Raw genomic sequence first — 16,507 nt, forward strand, 5'->3', positions numbered from 1 at the left:
GAGATGGGGAGTATGAGAGGGATGGAGGGAGATGGGTAGTGTGAGAGGGATGGAGAGAGATGGGGAGTATGAGAGGGATGGAGGGCGATGGGGAGTATGAGAGGGATGGATGGGGAGTGTGAGAGGGATGGAGGGCGATGGGGAGTATGAGAGGGATGGAGGGCGATGGGGAGTATGAGAGGGATAGAGGGGGATGGGGAGTATGAGAGGGATGGAGGGGGATGGGGAGTATGAGAGGGATGGAGGGCGATGGGGAGTATGAGAGGGATAGAGGGGGATGGGGAGTATGAGAGGGATGGAGGGGGATGGGGAGTATGAGAGGGATGGAGGGCGATGGGGAGTATGAGAGGGATGGATGGGGAGTGTGAGAGGGATGGAGGGTGATGAAGAGTGTGAGAGAGATGGGGAGTATGAGAGGGATGGAGAGAGATGGGGAGTACGAGAGGGATGGAGGGCGATGGGGAGTATGAGAGGGATGGAGGGCGATGGGGAGTATGAGGGGGATGGGGAGTGTGAGAGGGATGGAGGGCGATGGGGATTGTGAGGGGGTTGGGGAGTGTGAGTGGGTTGGAGGGGGATGTGGAGTATGAGAGGGATGGAGGCCGATGGGGAGTATGAGAGGGATGGAGGGTGATGGGGAGTACGAGAGGGATGGGGAGTATGAGAGAGATGGAGAGAGATGGGGAGTATGAGAGGGATGGAGGCCGATGGGGAGTATGAGAGGGATGGAGGGTGATGGGGAGTACGAGAGGGATGGGGAGTATGAGAGAGATGGAGAGAGATGGGGAGTATGAGAGGGATGGAGGGAGATGGGTAGTGTGAAAGGGATGGAGAGAGATGGGGAGTATGAGAGGGATGGAGGGCGATGGGGAGTATGAGAGGGATAGAGTGGGATGGGGAGTATGAGAGGGATGGATGGAGGGTGATTGGGAGTGTGAGAGGGGTGGAGAGAGATGGGGAGTATGAGAGGGATGGAGAGAGATGGGGAGTATGAGAGGGATGGTGGGAGATGGGTAGTGTGAGAGAGATGGGGAGTACGAGAGGGATGGAGGGTGATGGGGAGTATGAGAGGGATGGAGGGCGATGGGGAGTATGAGGGGGATGGGGAGTGTGAGACGGATGGAGGGCGATGGGGATTGTGAGGGGGATGGGGAGTATGAGTGGGTTGGAGGGGGATGGGGAGTGTGAGAGGAATGGAGGGCGATGGGGAGTGTGAGAGGGATGGAGGGCGATGGGGAGTGTGAGAGGAATGGATGGGGAGGGTGATGGGGAGTGTGAGAGGGATGGAGGGTGATGGGGAGTGTGAGAGGGCCAGTTACTGACATTTTATGGAGGGAATTGTTGATTGGACGCCAGTCTGATGACAGGACATATGTGAATCTCATGGTTTTATCCTTCATCAGATAAACCTGTGTTGAATATTGTTATAAAAGAAGAGGAAGAGGACAATGTAGCGTCTCTCCCGCCATCTGTCTTGAAGGAGTACAGCTATATTGGTAAGACATGGCGAGCGCGCTCCAGTTCTCTCCTGGTATTTCTGCAGATCCTGTAAATCTCCACAGATAAGCAGACTGATTCAGAGGTGGATAAAAAAATGTGCAGCATTACTGCGCAGGACGCAGCAGCTGGATGTGTACAGAGACGCACCATCGGCAACATCCGTTACACGCTGTCCGCTCCCTGTTACCTCCCAGACCTGCACACTGATGTCAGTCACTCCCACTGCGACTACAGTCGGTGATTCATCAGAGTAGGCTCAGCTGCGCAAACATCGGTATAGCATATGGTGGTCATTCACACGATGCCTCATACACATTATCAGAAATGTCTGGAATATGAGAACATAGAGGGTCTGATTCTGAGTTGCACAGTTGTGTCTTCTGGCGTAGTCGCATCTGCCACGTCATTGGATTTATTTGGGATTCTCTGTGTGTTTAATATGATTATTATTATTATTATTACAATTTATTTATAAGGCGCCACAAGTGTTTGGCAGCGCCGTACATACGGCAGACATTAGAACAATACAGGGGGCACAGAGCTTATCATTACACAAAATTACAACAGAGCACAGGTAACAACCAGCAGCACAGGTATCAGTACACTCTACAGCTGAGATGTCAGGAAGCGCAGGGGTAATCAGCGTACTACTAGGAGCAGGCAGCCACTGTAAGAGATAGACAGTAACGAGCCAGAGGAGATGCGGGTATAGACAGTCACTGAGAAGCTACAACAGAGCACAGGTAACAACCAGCAGCACAGGTATCAGTACACTCTACAGCTGAGATGTCAGGAAGCACAGGGGTAATCAGCGTACTACTAGGAGCAGGCAGCCACTATAAGAGATAGACAGTAACGAGCCAGAGGAGATGCGGGTATAGACAGTCACTGAGAAGCTACAACAGAGCACAGGTAACAACCAGCAGCACAGGTCTCAGTACACACTACAGGGGAGATGTCAGGAAGCACAGGGGTAATCAGCGTACTACTAGGAGCAGGCAGCCACTGTAAGAGATAGACAGTAACGAGCCAGAGGAGATGCGGGTATAGACAGTCACTGAGAAGCTACAACAGAGCACAGGTAACAATCAGCAGCACAGTTATCAGTACACACTACAGCTGAGATGTCAGGAAGCACAGGGGTAATCAGCGTACTACTAGGAGCAGGCAGCCACTGTAAGAGATAGACAGTAACGAGCCAGAGGAGATGCGGTTATAGACAGTCACTGAGAAGCTACAACAGAGCACAGGTAACAATCAGCAGCACAGGTCTCAGTACACAGTACAGCTGAGATGTCCGGAAGCACAGGGGTAATCAGCGTACTACTAGGAGCAGGCAGCCACTGTAAGAGATAGACAGTAACGAGCCAGAGGAGATGCGGGTATAGACAGTCACTGAGAAGCTACAACAGAGAACACGTAACAATCAGCAGCACAGATCTCAGTACATACTACAGGGGAGATGTCAGGAAGCACAGGGGTAATCAGCGTACTACTAGGAGCAGGCAGCCACTGTAAGAGATAGACAGTAACGAGCCAGAGGAGATGCGGGTATAGACAGTCACTGAGAAGCTACAACAGAGCACAGGTAACAATCAGCAGCACAGGTCTCAGTACACAGTACAGCTGAGATGTCAGGAAGCACAGGGGTAATCAGCGTACTACTAGGAGCAGGCAGCCACTGTAAGAGATAGACAGTAACGAGCCAGAGGAGATGCGGGTATAGACAGTCACTGAGAAGCTACAACAGAGCACAGGTAACAACCAGCAGCACAGGTATCAGTACACTCTACAGCTGAGATGTCAGGAAGCACAGGGGTAATCAGCGTACTACTAGGAGCAGGCAGCCACTGTAAGAGATAGACAGTAACGAGCCAGAGGAGATGCGGGTATAGACAGTCACTGAGAAGCTACAACAGAGCACAGGTAACAACCAGCAGCACAGGTCTCAGTACACACTACAGGGGAGATGTCAGGAAGCACAGGGGTAATCAGCGTACTACTAGGAGCAGGCAGCCACTGTAAGTGATAGACAGTAACGAGCCAGAGGAGATGCGGGTATAGACAGTCACTGAGAAGCTACAACAGAGCACAGGTAACAATCAGCAGCACAGTTATCAGTACACACTACAGCTGAGATGTCAGGAAGCACAGGGGTAATCAGCGTACTACTAGGAGCAGGCAGCCACTGTAAGAGATAGACAGTAACGAGCCAGAGGAGATGCGGTTATAGACAGTCACTGAGAAGCTACAACAGAGCACAGGTAACAATCAGCAGCACAGGTCTCAGTACACAGTACAGCTGAGATGTCCGGAAGCACAGGGGTAATCAGCGTACTACTAGGAGCAGGCAGCCACTGTAAGAGATAGACAGTAACGAGCCAGAGGAGATGCGGGTATAGACAGTCACTGAGAAGCTACAACAGAGAACACGTAACAATCAGCAGCACAGATCTCAGTACATACTACAGGGGAGATGTCAGGAAGCACAGGGGTAATCAGCGTACTGCTAGGAGCAGGCAGACACTGTAAGAGATAGACAGTAACGAGCCAGAGGAGATGCGGGTATAGACAGTCACTGAGAAGCTTCAACAGAGCACAGGTAACAATCAGCAGCACAGGTCTCAGTACACACTACAGGGGACATGTCAGGAAGCACAGGGGTAATCAGCGTACTACTAGGGGCAGGCAGCCACTGTAAGAGATAGACAGTAACGAGCCAGAGGAGATGCAGGTATAGACAGTCACTGAGAAGCTATAACAGAGCACAGGTAACAATCAGCAGCACAGGTCTCAGTACACACTACAGGGGAGATGTCAGGAAGCACAGGGGTAATCAGCGTACTACTAGGAGCAGACAGACACTGTAAGAGATAGACAGTAACAAGCCAGAGGAGATGCAGGTATAGACAGTCACTGAGAAGCTACAACAGAGCACAGGTAACAATCAGCAGCACAGGTCTCAGTACACAGTACAGCTGAGATGTCAGGAAGCACAGGGGTAATCAGCGTACTACTAGGAGCAGGCAGCCACTGTAAGAGATAGACAGTAACGAGCCAGAGGAGATGCGGGTATAGACAGTCACTGAGAAGCTACAACAGATCACAGGTAACAATCAGCAGCACAGGTCTCAGTACACACTACAGCTGAGATGTCAGGAAGCACATGGGTAATCAGCGTACTACTAGGAGCAGGAAGCCACTGTAAGAGATAGACAGTAACGAGCCAGAGGAGATGCGGGTATAGACGGTCACTGAGAAGCTACAACAGAGCACAGGTAACAATCAGCAGCACAGTTATCAGTACACACTACAGCTGAGATGTCAGGAAGCACAGGGGTAATCAGCGTACTACTAGGAGCAGGCAGCCACTGTAAGAGATAGACAGTAACGAGCCAGAGGAGATGCGGTTATAGACAGTCACTGAGAAGCTACAACAGAGCACAGGTAACAATCAGCAGCACAGGTCTCAGTACACAGTACAGCTGAGATGTCCGGAAGCACAGGGGTAATCAGCGTACTACTAGGAGCAGGCAGCCACTGTAAGAGATAGACAGTAACGAGCCAGAGGAGATGCGGGTATAGACAGTCACTGAGAAGCTACAACAGAGAACACGTAACAATCAGCAGCACAGATCTCAGTACATACTACAGGGGAGATGTCAGGAAGCACAGGGGTATTCAGCGTACTACTAGGAGCAGGCAGACACTGTAAGAGATAGACAGTAACGAGCCAGAGGAGATGCGGGTATAGACAGTCACTGAGAAGCTTCAACAGAGCACAGGTAACAATCAGCAGCACAGGTCTCAGTACACACTACAGGGGACATGTCAGGAAGCACAGGGGTAATCAGCGTACTACTAGGGGCAGGCAGCCACTGTAAGAGATAGACAGTAACGAGCCAGAGGAGATGCAGGTATAGACAGTCACTGAGAAGCTATAACAGAGCACAGGTAACAATCAGCAGCACAGGTCTCAGTACACACTACAGGGGAGATGTCAGGAAGCACAGGGGTAATCAGCGTACTACTAGGAGCAGACAGACACTGTAAGAGATAGACAGTAACAAGCCAGAGGAGATGCAGGTATAGACAGTCACTGAGAAGCTACAACAGAGCACAGGTAACAATCAGCAGCACAGGTCTCAGTACACAGTACAGCTGAGATGTCAGGAAGCACAGGGGTAATCAGCGTACTACTAGGAGCAGGCAGCCACTGTAAGAGATAGACAGTAACGAGCCAGAGGAGATGCGGGTATAGACAGTCACTGAGAAGCTACAACAGATCACAGGTAACAATCAGCAGCACAGGTCTCAGTACACACTACAGCTGAGATGTCAGGAAGCACAGGGGTAATCAGCGTACTACTAGGAGCAGGCAGCCACTGTAAGAGATAGACAGTAACGAGCCATAGGAGATGTGGGTATAGACCGTCACTGAGAAGCTACAACAGAGCACAGGTAACAATCAGCAGCACAGGTCTCAGTACACAGTACAGCTGAGATGTCAGGAAGCACAGGGGTAATCAGCGTACTACTAGGAGCAGGAAGCCACTGTAAGAGATAGACAGTAACGAGCCAGAGGAGATGCGGGTATAGACAGTCACTGAGAAGCTACAACAGAGCACAGGTAACAATCAGCAGCACAGGTCTCAGTACACACTACAGCTGAGATGTCAGGAAGCACAGGGGTAATCAGCGTACTACTAGGAGCAGGCAGCCACTGTAAGATATAGACAGTAACGAGCTAGAGGAGATGCGGGTATAGACAGTCACTGAGAAGCTACAACAGAGCACAGGTAACAATCAGCAGCACAGGTCTCAGTACATACTACAGGGGAGATGTCAGGAAGCACAGGGGTAATCAGAGTACTACTAGGAGCAGGCAGCCACTGTAAGAGATAGACAGTAACGAGCCAGAGGAGATGCAGGTATAGACAGTCACTGAGAAGCTACAACAGAGCACAGGTAACAATCAGCAGCACAGGTCTCAGTACACAGTACAGCTGAGATGTCAGGAAGCACAGGGGTAATCAGCATACTACTAGGAGCAGGAAGCCACTGTAAGAGATAGACAGTAACGAGCCAGAGGAGATGCGGGTATAGACAGTCACTGAGAAGCTACAACAGAGCACAGGTAACAATCAGCAGCACAGGTCTCAGTAAACACTACAGCTGAGATGTCAGGAAGCACAGGGGTAATCAGCGTACTACTAGGAGCAGGCAGCCACTGTAAGAGATAGACAATAACGTGCCAGAGGAGATGTGGGTATAGACAGTCACTGAGAAGCTACAACAGAGCACAGGTAACAATCAGCAGCACAGGTCTCAGTACACACTACAGCTGAGATGTCAGGAAGCACAGGGGTAATCAGCGTACTACTAGGAGCAGGCAGCCACTGTAAGAGATAGACCGTAACGAGCCAGAGGAGATGCGGTTATAGACAGTCACTGAGAAGCTACAACAGAGCACAGGTAACAATCAGCAGCACAGGTCTCAGTACACAGTACAGCTGAGATGTCCGGAAGCACATGGGTAATCAGCGTACTACTAGGAGCAGGAAGCCACTGTAAGAGATAGACAGTAACGAGCCAGAGGAGATGTGGGTATAGACAGTCACTGAGAAGCTACAACAGAGCACAGGTAACAATCAGCAGCACAGGTCTCAGTACACAGTACAGCTGAGATGTCAGGAAGCACAGGGGTAATCAGCGTACTACTAGGAGCAGGCAGCCACTGTAAGAGATAGACAGTAACGAGCCATAGGAGATGTGGGTATAGACCGTCACTGAGAAGCTACAACAGAGCACAGGTAACAATCAGCAGCACAGGTCTCAGTACACAGTACAGCTGAGATGTCAGGAAGCACAGGGGTAATCAGCGTACTACTAGGAGCAGGAAGCCACTGTAAGAGATAGACAGTAACGAGCCAGAGGAGATGCGGGTATAGACAGTCACTGAGAAGCTACAACAGAGCACAGGTAACAATCAGCAGCACAGGTCTCAGTACACACTACAGCTGAGATGTCAGGAAGCACAGGGGTAATCAGCGTACTACTAGGAGCAGGCAGCCACTGTAAGATATAGACAGTAACGAGCTAGAGGAGATGCGGGTATAGACAGTCACTGAGAAGCTACAACAGAGCACAGGTAACAATCAGCAGCACAGGTCTCAGTACATACTACAGGGGAGATGTCAGGAAGCACAGGGGTAATCAGAGTACTACTAGGAGCAGGCAGCCACTGTAAGATATAGACAGTAACGAGCTAGAGGAGATGCGGGTATAGACAGTCACTGAGAAGCTACAACAGAGCACAGGTAACAATCAGCAGCACAGGTCTCAGTACACAGTACAGCTGAGATGTCAGGAAGCACAGGGGGAATCAGCATACTACTAGGAGCAGGAAGCCACTGTAAGAGATAGACAGTAACGAGCCAGAGGAGATGCGGGTATAGACAGTCACTGAGAAGCTACAACAGAGCACAGGTAACAATCAGCAGCACAGGTCTCAGTAAACACTACAGCTGAGATGTCAGGAAGCACAGGGGTAATCGGCGTACTACTAGGAGCAGGCAGCCACTGTAAGAGATAGACAGTAACGTGCCAGAGGAGATGTGGGTATAGACAGTCACTGAGAAGCTACAACAGAGCACAGGTAACAATCAGCAGCACAGGTCTCAGTACACACTACAGGGGAGATGTCAGGAAGCACAGGGGTAATCAGCGTACTACTAGGAGCAGGCAGCCACTGTAAGAGATAGACAGTAATGAGCCAGAGGAGATGCGGGTATAGACAGTCACTGAGAAGCTACAACAGAGCACAGGTAACAACCAGCAGCACAGGTCTCAGTACACACTACAGGGGAGATGTCAGGAAGCACAGGGGTAATCAGCGTACTACTAGGAGCAGGAAGCCACTGTAAGAGATGGACAGTAACGAGCCAGAGGAGATGCGGGTATAGACAGTCACTGAGAAGCTACAACAGAGCACAGGTAACAATCAGCAGCACAGGTATCAGTACACACTACAGCTGAGATGTCAGGAAGCACAGGGGTAATCAGCGTACTACTAGGAGCAGGCAGCCACTGTAAGAGATAGACAGTAACGAGCCAGAGGAGATGCGGGTATAGACAGTCACTGAGAAGCTACAACAGAGCACAGGTAACAATCAGCAGCACAGTTATCAGTACACACTACAACTGAGATGTCAGGAAGCACAGGGGTAATCAGCGTACTACTAGGAGCAGGCAGCCACTGTAAGAGATAGACAGTAACGAGCCAGAGGAGATGCGGGTATAGACAGTCACTGAGAAGCTACAACAGAGCACAGGTAACAATCAGCAGCACAGATCTCAGTACATACTACAGGGGAGATGTCAGGAAGCACAGGGGTAATCAGCGTACTACTAGGAGCAGGCAGCCACTGTAAGAGATAGACAGTAACGAGCCAGAGGAGATGCGGGTATACACAGTCACTGAGAAGCTACAACAGATCACAGGTAACAATCAACAGCACAGGTCTCAGTACACACTACAGCTGAGATGTCAGGAAGCACATGGGTAATCAGCGTACTACTAGGAGCAGGAAGCCACTGTAAGAGATAGACAGTAACGAGCCAGAGGAGATGTGGGTATAGACAGTCACTGAGAAGCTACAACAGAGCACAGGTAACAATCAGCAGCACAAGTCTCAGTACACAGTACAGCTGAGATGTCAGGAAGCACAGGGGTAATCAGCGTACTACTAGGAGCAGGCAGCCACTGTAAGAGATAGACAGTAACGAGCCATAGGAGATGTGGGTATAGACCGTCACTGAGAAGCTACAACAGAGCACAGGTAACAATCAGCAGCACAGGTCTCAGTACACAGTACAGCTGAGATGTCAGGAAGCACAGGGGTAATCAGCGTACTACTAGGAGCAGGAAGCCACTGTAAGAGATAGACAGTAACGAGCCAGAGGAGATGCGGGTATAGACAGTCACTGAGAAGCTACAACAGAGCACAGGTAACAATCAGCAGCACAGGTCTCAGTACACACTACAGCTGAGATGTCAGGAAGCACAGGGGTAATCAGCGTACTGCTAGGAGCAGGCAGCCACTGTAAGATATAGACAGTAACGAGCTAGAGGAGATGCGGGTATAGACAGTCACTGAGAAGCTACAACAGAGCACAGGTAACAATCAGCAGCACAGGTCTCAGTACATACTACAGGGGAGATGTCAGGAAGCACAGGGGTAATCAGAGTACTACTAGGAGCAGGCAGCCACTGTAAGAGATAGACAGTAACGAGCCAGAGGAGATGCAGGTATAGACAGTCACTGAGAAGCTACAACAGAGCACAGGTAACAATCAGCAGCACAGGTCTCAGTAAACACTACAGCTGAGATGTCAGGAAGCACAGGGGTAATCGGCGTACTACTAGGAGCAGGCAGCTACTGTAAGAGATAGACAGTAACGAGCCAGAGGAGATGCGGGTATAGACAGTCACTGAGAAGCTACAACAGAGCACAGGTAACAATCAGCAGCACAGGTCTCAGTACACACTACAGGGGAGATGTCAGGAAGCACAGGGGTAATCAGCGTACTACTAGGAGCAGGCAGCCACTGTAAGAGATAGACAGTAACGAGCCAGAGGAGATGCGGGTATAGACAGTCACTGAGAAGCTACAACAGAGCACAGGTAACAACCAGCAGCACAGGTCTCAGTACACACTACAGGGGAGATGTCAGGAAGCACAGGGGTAATCAGCGTACTACTAGGAGCAGGAAGCCACTGTAAGAGATAGACAGTAACGAGCCAGAGGAGATGCGGGTATAGACAGTCACTGAGAAGCTACAACAGAGCACAGGTAACAATCAGCAGCACAGGTATCAGTACACACTACAGCTGAGATGTCAGGAAGCACAGGGGTAATCAGCGTACTACTAGGAGCAGGCAGCCACTGTAAGAGATAGACAGTAACGAGCCAGAGGAGATGCGGGTATAGACAGTCACTGAGAAGCTACAACAGAGCACAGGTAACAATCAGCAGCACAGGTCTCAGTACACAGTACAGCTGAGATGTCCGGAAGCACAGGGGTAATCAGCGTACTACTAGGAGCAGGCAGCCACTGTAAGAGATAGACAGTAACGAGCCAGAGGAGATGCGGGTATAGACAGTCACTGAGAAGCTACAACAGAGCACAGGTAACAATCAGCAGCACAGATCTCAGTACATACTACAGGGGAGATGTCAGGAAGCACAGGGGTAATCAGCGTACTACTAGGAGCAGGCAGCCACTGTAAGAGATAGACAGTAACGAGCCAGAGGAGATGCGGGTATAGACAGTCACTGAGAAGCTACAACAGAGCACAGGTAACAATCAGCAGCACAGGTCTCAGTACACACTACAGGGGAGATGTCAGGAAGCACAGGGGTAATCAGTGTACTACTAGGAGCAGGCAGCCACTGTAAGAGATAGACAGTAACGAGCCAGAGGAGATGCGGGTATAGACAGTCACTGAGAAGCTACAACAGAGCACAGGTAACAATCAGCAGCACAGGTCTCAGTACACACTACAGGGGAGATGTCAGGAAGCACAGGGGTAATCAGAGTACTACTAGGAGCAGGCAGACACTGTAAGAGATAGACAGTAACGAGCCAGAGGAGATGCGGGTATAGACAGTCACTGAGAAGCTTCAACAGAGCACAGGTAACAATCAGCAGCACAGGTCTCAGTACACACTACAGGGGACATGTCAGGAAGCACAGGGGTAATCAGCGTACTACTAGGGGCAGGCAGCCACTGTAAGAGATAGACAGTAACGAGCCAGAGGAGATGCGGGTATAGACAGTCACTGAGAAGCTATAACAGAGCACAGGTAACAATCAGCCGCACAGGTCTCAGTACACACTACAGGGGAGATGTCAGGAAGCACATGGGTATTCAGCGTACTACTAGGAGCAGGAAGCCACTGTAAGAGATGGACAGTAACGAGCCAGAGGAGATGTGGGTATAGACAGTCACTGAGAAGCTACAACAGAGCACAGGTAACAATCAGCAGCACAGGTCTCAGTACACAGTACAGCTGAGATGTCAGGAAGCACAGGGGTAATCAGCGTACTACTAGGAGCAGGCAGCCACTGTAAGAGATAGACAGTAACGAGCCAGAGGAGATGCGGGTATAGACAGTCACTGAGAAGCTACAACAGATCACAGGTAACAATCAGCAGCACAGGTCTCAGTACACACTACAGCTGAGATGTCAGGAAGCACATGGGTAATCAGCGTACTACTAGGAGCAGGAAGCCACTGTAAGAGATAGACAGCAACGAGCCAGAGGAGATGCGGGTACAGACAGTCACTGAGAAGCTACAACAGAGCACAGGTAACAATCAGCAGCACAGGTCTCAGTACATACTACAGGGGAGATGTCAGGAAGCACAGGGGTAATCAGAGTACTACTAGGAGCAGGCAGCCACTGTAAGAGATAGACAGTAACGAGCCAGAGGAGATGCAGGTATAGACAGTCACTGAGAAGCTACAACAGAGCACAGGTAACAATCAGCAGCACAGGTCTCAGTACACAGTACAGCTGAGATGTCAGGAAGCACAGGGGTAATCAGCATACTACTAGGAGCAGGAAGCCACTGTAAGAGATAGACAGTAACGAGCCAGAGGAGATGCGGGTATAGACAGTCACTGAGAAGCTACAACAGAGCACAGGTAACAATCAGCAGCACAGGTCTCAGTAAACACTACAGCTGAGATGTCAGGAAGCACAGGGGTAATCGGCGTACTACTAGGAGCAGGCAGCCACTGTAAGAGATAGACAGTAACGTGCCAGAGGAGATGTGGGTATAGACAGTCACTGAGAAGCTACAACAGAGCACAGGTAACAATCAGCAGCACAGGTCTCAGTACACACTACAGGGGAGATGTCAGGAAGCACAGGGGTAATCAGAGTGCTACTAGGAGCAGGCAGCCACTGTAAGAGATAGACAGTAACGTGCCAGAGGAGATGTGGGTATAGACAGTCACTGAGAAGCTACAACAGAGCACAGGTAACAATCAGCAGCACAGGTCTCAGTACACACTACAGCTGAGATGTCAGGAAGCACAGGGGTAATCAGCGTACTACTAGGAGCAGGCAGCCACTGTAAGAGATAGACAGTAACGAGCCAGAGGAGATGCGGGTATAGACAGTCACTGAGAAGCTACAACAGAGCACAGGTAACAATCAGCAGCACAGGTCTCAGTACACAGTACAGCTGAGATGTCAGGAAGCACAGGGGTAATCAGCGTACTACTAGGAGCAGACAAACACTGTAAGAGATAGACAGTAACGAGCCAGAGGAGATGCAGGTATAGACAGTCACTGAGAAGCTACAACAGATCACAGGTAACAATCAGCAGCACAGGTCTCAGTACACACTACAGCTGAGATGTCAGGAAGCACAGGGGTAATCAGCGTACTACTAGGAGCAGGCAGCCACTGTAAGAGATAGACAGTAACGAGCCAGAGGAGATGCGGGTATAGACAGTCACTGAGAAGCTACAACAGAGCACAGGTAACAATCAGCAGCACAGGTCTCAGTACACAGTACAGCTGAGATGTCAGGAAGCACAGGGGTAATCAGCATACTACTAGGAGCAGGAAGCCACTGTAAGAGATAGACAGTAACGAGCCAGAGGAGATGCGGGTATAGACAGTCACTGAGAAGCTACAACAGAGCACAGGTAACAATCAGCAGCACAGGTCTCAGTACATACTACAGGGGAGATGTCAGGAAGCACAGGGGTAATCAGCATACTACTAGGAGCAGGAAGCCACTGTAAGAGATAGACAGTAACGAGCCAGAGGAGATGCGGGTATAGACAGTCACTGAGAAGCTACAACAGATCACAGGTAACAATCAGCAGCACATGTCTCAGTACACACTACAGCTGAGATGTCAGGAAGCACAGGGGTAATCAGCGTACTACTAGGAGCAGGCAGCCACTGTAAGAGATAGACAGTAACGAGCCAGAGGAGATGCGGGTATAGACAGTCACTGACAAGCTACAACAGAGCACAGGTAACAATCAGCAGCACAGGTCTCAGTACATACTACAGGGGAGATGTCAGGAAGCACAGGGGTAATCAGAGTACTACTAGGAGCAGGCAGACACTGTAAGAGATAGACAGTAACGAGCCAGAGGAGATGCGGGTATAGACAGTCACTGAGAAGCTACAACAGAGCACAGGTAACAATCAGCAGCACAGGTCTCAGTACACAGTACAGGGGAGATGTCAGGAAGCACAGGGGTAATCAGAGTACTACTAGGAGCAGGCAGCCACTGTAAGAGATAGACAGTAACGAGCCAGAGGAGATGCAGGTATAGACAGTCACTGAGATGCTACAACAGAGCACAGGTAACAATCAGCAGCACAGGTCTCAGTACACACTACAGCTGAGATGTCAGGAAGCACAGGGGTAATCAGCATACTACTAGGAGCAGGAAGCCACTGTAAGAGATAGACAGTAACGAGCCAGAGGAGATGCGGGTATAGACAGTCACTGAGAAGCTACAACAGAGCACAGGTAACAATCAGCAGCACAGGTCTCAGTACACAGTACAGGGGAGATGTCAGGAAGCACAGGGGTAATCAGCGTACTACTAGGGGCAGGCAGCCACTGTAAGAGATAGACAGTAACGAGCCAGAGGAGATGCGGGTATAGACAGTCACTGAGAAGCTACAACAGAGCACAGGTAACAATCAGCAGCACAGGTCTCAGTACACACTACAGGGGAGATGTCAGGAAGCACAGGGGTAATCAGTGTACTACTAGGAGCAGGCAGCCACTGTAAGAGATAGACAGTAACGAGCCAGAGGAGATGCTGGTATAGACAGTCGCTGAGTAGGCACTCAGATGAATAATGAAACAACATCCAGTTGTATTTTCTTTTTTATCCACTAGGGGTCACTGGAGTACTCTTGGGATATGGACAGGGCGTTAGCAGGATAGGCACAATTTAAATTTTTAAATTAGTAACTCCTCCATACTCCCATAGTACCTCAGTGTTTTTTCTGTGCTCACTCAGGATAGAAGCACACGTGGAGTTTCTCCACATTTTTTCTATTTTTTACTTTTAAATTATACTTTTACTTTTTACTCACAATCCCTTCCCAGCTTATAAAGAAGCTTGGGTCCGGGATTGTGAAAGCTGCTGGTGCAGCTATTGGCTTGTCAGTGCTCAGAGAGGAGCACCGCCATAGACCACAAGCAGCTCAGCACACTCACTGAGCTGCAGGAAGGAGCTGGGCGGAGCTTACACCAGAAGCCCGTCATAGACTATAACATCAGCCTCGGGTAAGATTGTGTGGGGATTGCTACATACTACTATCACTCCCGCTGCCTATTCCCCAGCCCTGCCGCGTAACGCACTGCCACACATCTGCTTCCGGTTTTCGTCCACTGATGGAGGTAACGCTGCCGCCGCCGCTCCCAGATCCTGGCCACTGACAGTTATAGAAGAGGGTGAGAGGCCGCTGCTCCCGGCCGCTGATAGTAATTGAGGGGTGAGATACTGCCGCCACCGCGCTCCCAGAACCGCCGCTGATAGTGATAGAGGCTGCCGCCCGCCGCCGCGCTCCCCGGGTCCCGCCGCTGATATCGCTCGCTGAAGGGAGATCATAAATGTCTGGCGGCTTTGCCTCACTCAGACCGCGGACAGCGTTCACTGCTCCCGCGGTCTGTCTCCATAAAGACAGCGCCCCTGCAAGATAATGCAGCAGCACTATACTAGCACCTGCAACAGGCTGTTTAGCCTATATTACAACATATAGCTGTATGGAATATATCAGCTACACATAATTATATTCTGACATGTTGCTGTGTTATACATATGATATAAGCACATGGCTAGTGGCCATTTTAACCATACTTCCACCGGATGGAGCAGGGGTGTTAGTAGGAATTTAAATCAGGTTTCATATAGTCTGGCCACGTGCACTGCACTTCGGCCGTATACACACTTTATTAACATTTTACTGAGTCGTGGGACTTGTCTGTCTTTGTCTATTTGTTTGTCTGTGTACACAATGAGTTTGACACCAGCAAAATCCAAAAAGCAGCTTTACTGCAGTGTCTGTGCGAGTGTGTTACCTGATGGGTCTACTACATGCACAGTATGTTTTGTAAATACAGCTACAAATACGATTTCTTCTCCTGATCCTCAATGGGCAATGCTGGCGGATATAATGTCTGGGTTACAATCGGAATTGGCCGCCGCTTGAAAGGAGCGTGAGACGGCTAGATCTGAGGTTCGGGTGAGACCGCCAGAGATACCGGAAGCGTCTCGGGACATGTCTAGGTCCTTACAAAGGTCCAAGTCTAGTTCGGGTCACAAAGATAATTATCATTGGTCTTATAATTTACCAGTTTCTGCTATGTTGTATTCTGACGATTTAATGCCAGAATTCACTTCGCAAGATGAACATGAGGAAGGTGAGGTGGGCCAGGAGTCAGATAGTGAGGATATTGACAGCCCGGGCATTGATAATCTCATCAGGGCGGTACGTCAGTCTCTGAATTTTACAGAGACTGAAGAACCTCTTTCAAATGATGAGGTGATATTTGCTAAAAGACAGAGATCTCCGGTGTGTTTTCCTTTTTCAGAATCGTTTAATAAGCAGTTAATAGAGGCATGGAAGAACTTTCTAAAAAGTTAACCATTCCAGTACCAACTGCTACTACGCTTAAAGACCCGTCAGAGCGTAAGCTAGAAGCTATGCTAAAGTCAATGTATACAGCAGCAGGGGTGCTGCTTAGACCTGGTTTGGTTGGAATTTGCGTAACTAAGGCTATGATTATATGGATAACAGCTCTGGTCCGCCCTACAAGACGACCATCTTATACTTCTCGCTGATCACATCTGTGAATCTGCTGAGTATCTATGTACAGCTTCTATGGACGTCTGCCAGGTCAGTTCTCGCCTTTCAGCGTCACTAGTTTTGGCACGACGGGCACTCTG

At 49.8% G+C, this 16,507-nt stretch overlaps 1 protein-coding gene across 1 annotated transcript in view; it reads left to right on the forward strand.

Annotated features, from left to right (window-relative positions):
- LOC134928696 (zinc finger protein 436-like) overlaps positions 1-16,507 on the forward strand; it is a 222,520-nt gene that overhangs the window by 158,561 nt on the left and 47,452 nt on the right. Inside the window, exon 4 of the mRNA XM_063924713.1 lies at positions 1,404-1,496. Within this exon, the coding sequence (XP_063780783.1) occupies positions 1,404-1,496 (93 nt within the window). The remainder of the gene's footprint in view (positions 1-1,403; positions 1,497-16,507) is intronic.

Source organism: Pseudophryne corroboree, chromosome 5 (genome assembly GCF_028390025.1).
Source record: "Pseudophryne corroboree isolate aPseCor3 chromosome 5, aPseCor3.hap2, whole genome shotgun sequence".
Taxonomy (NCBI): Eukaryota; Metazoa; Chordata; class Amphibia; order Anura; family Myobatrachidae; genus Pseudophryne; species Pseudophryne corroboree.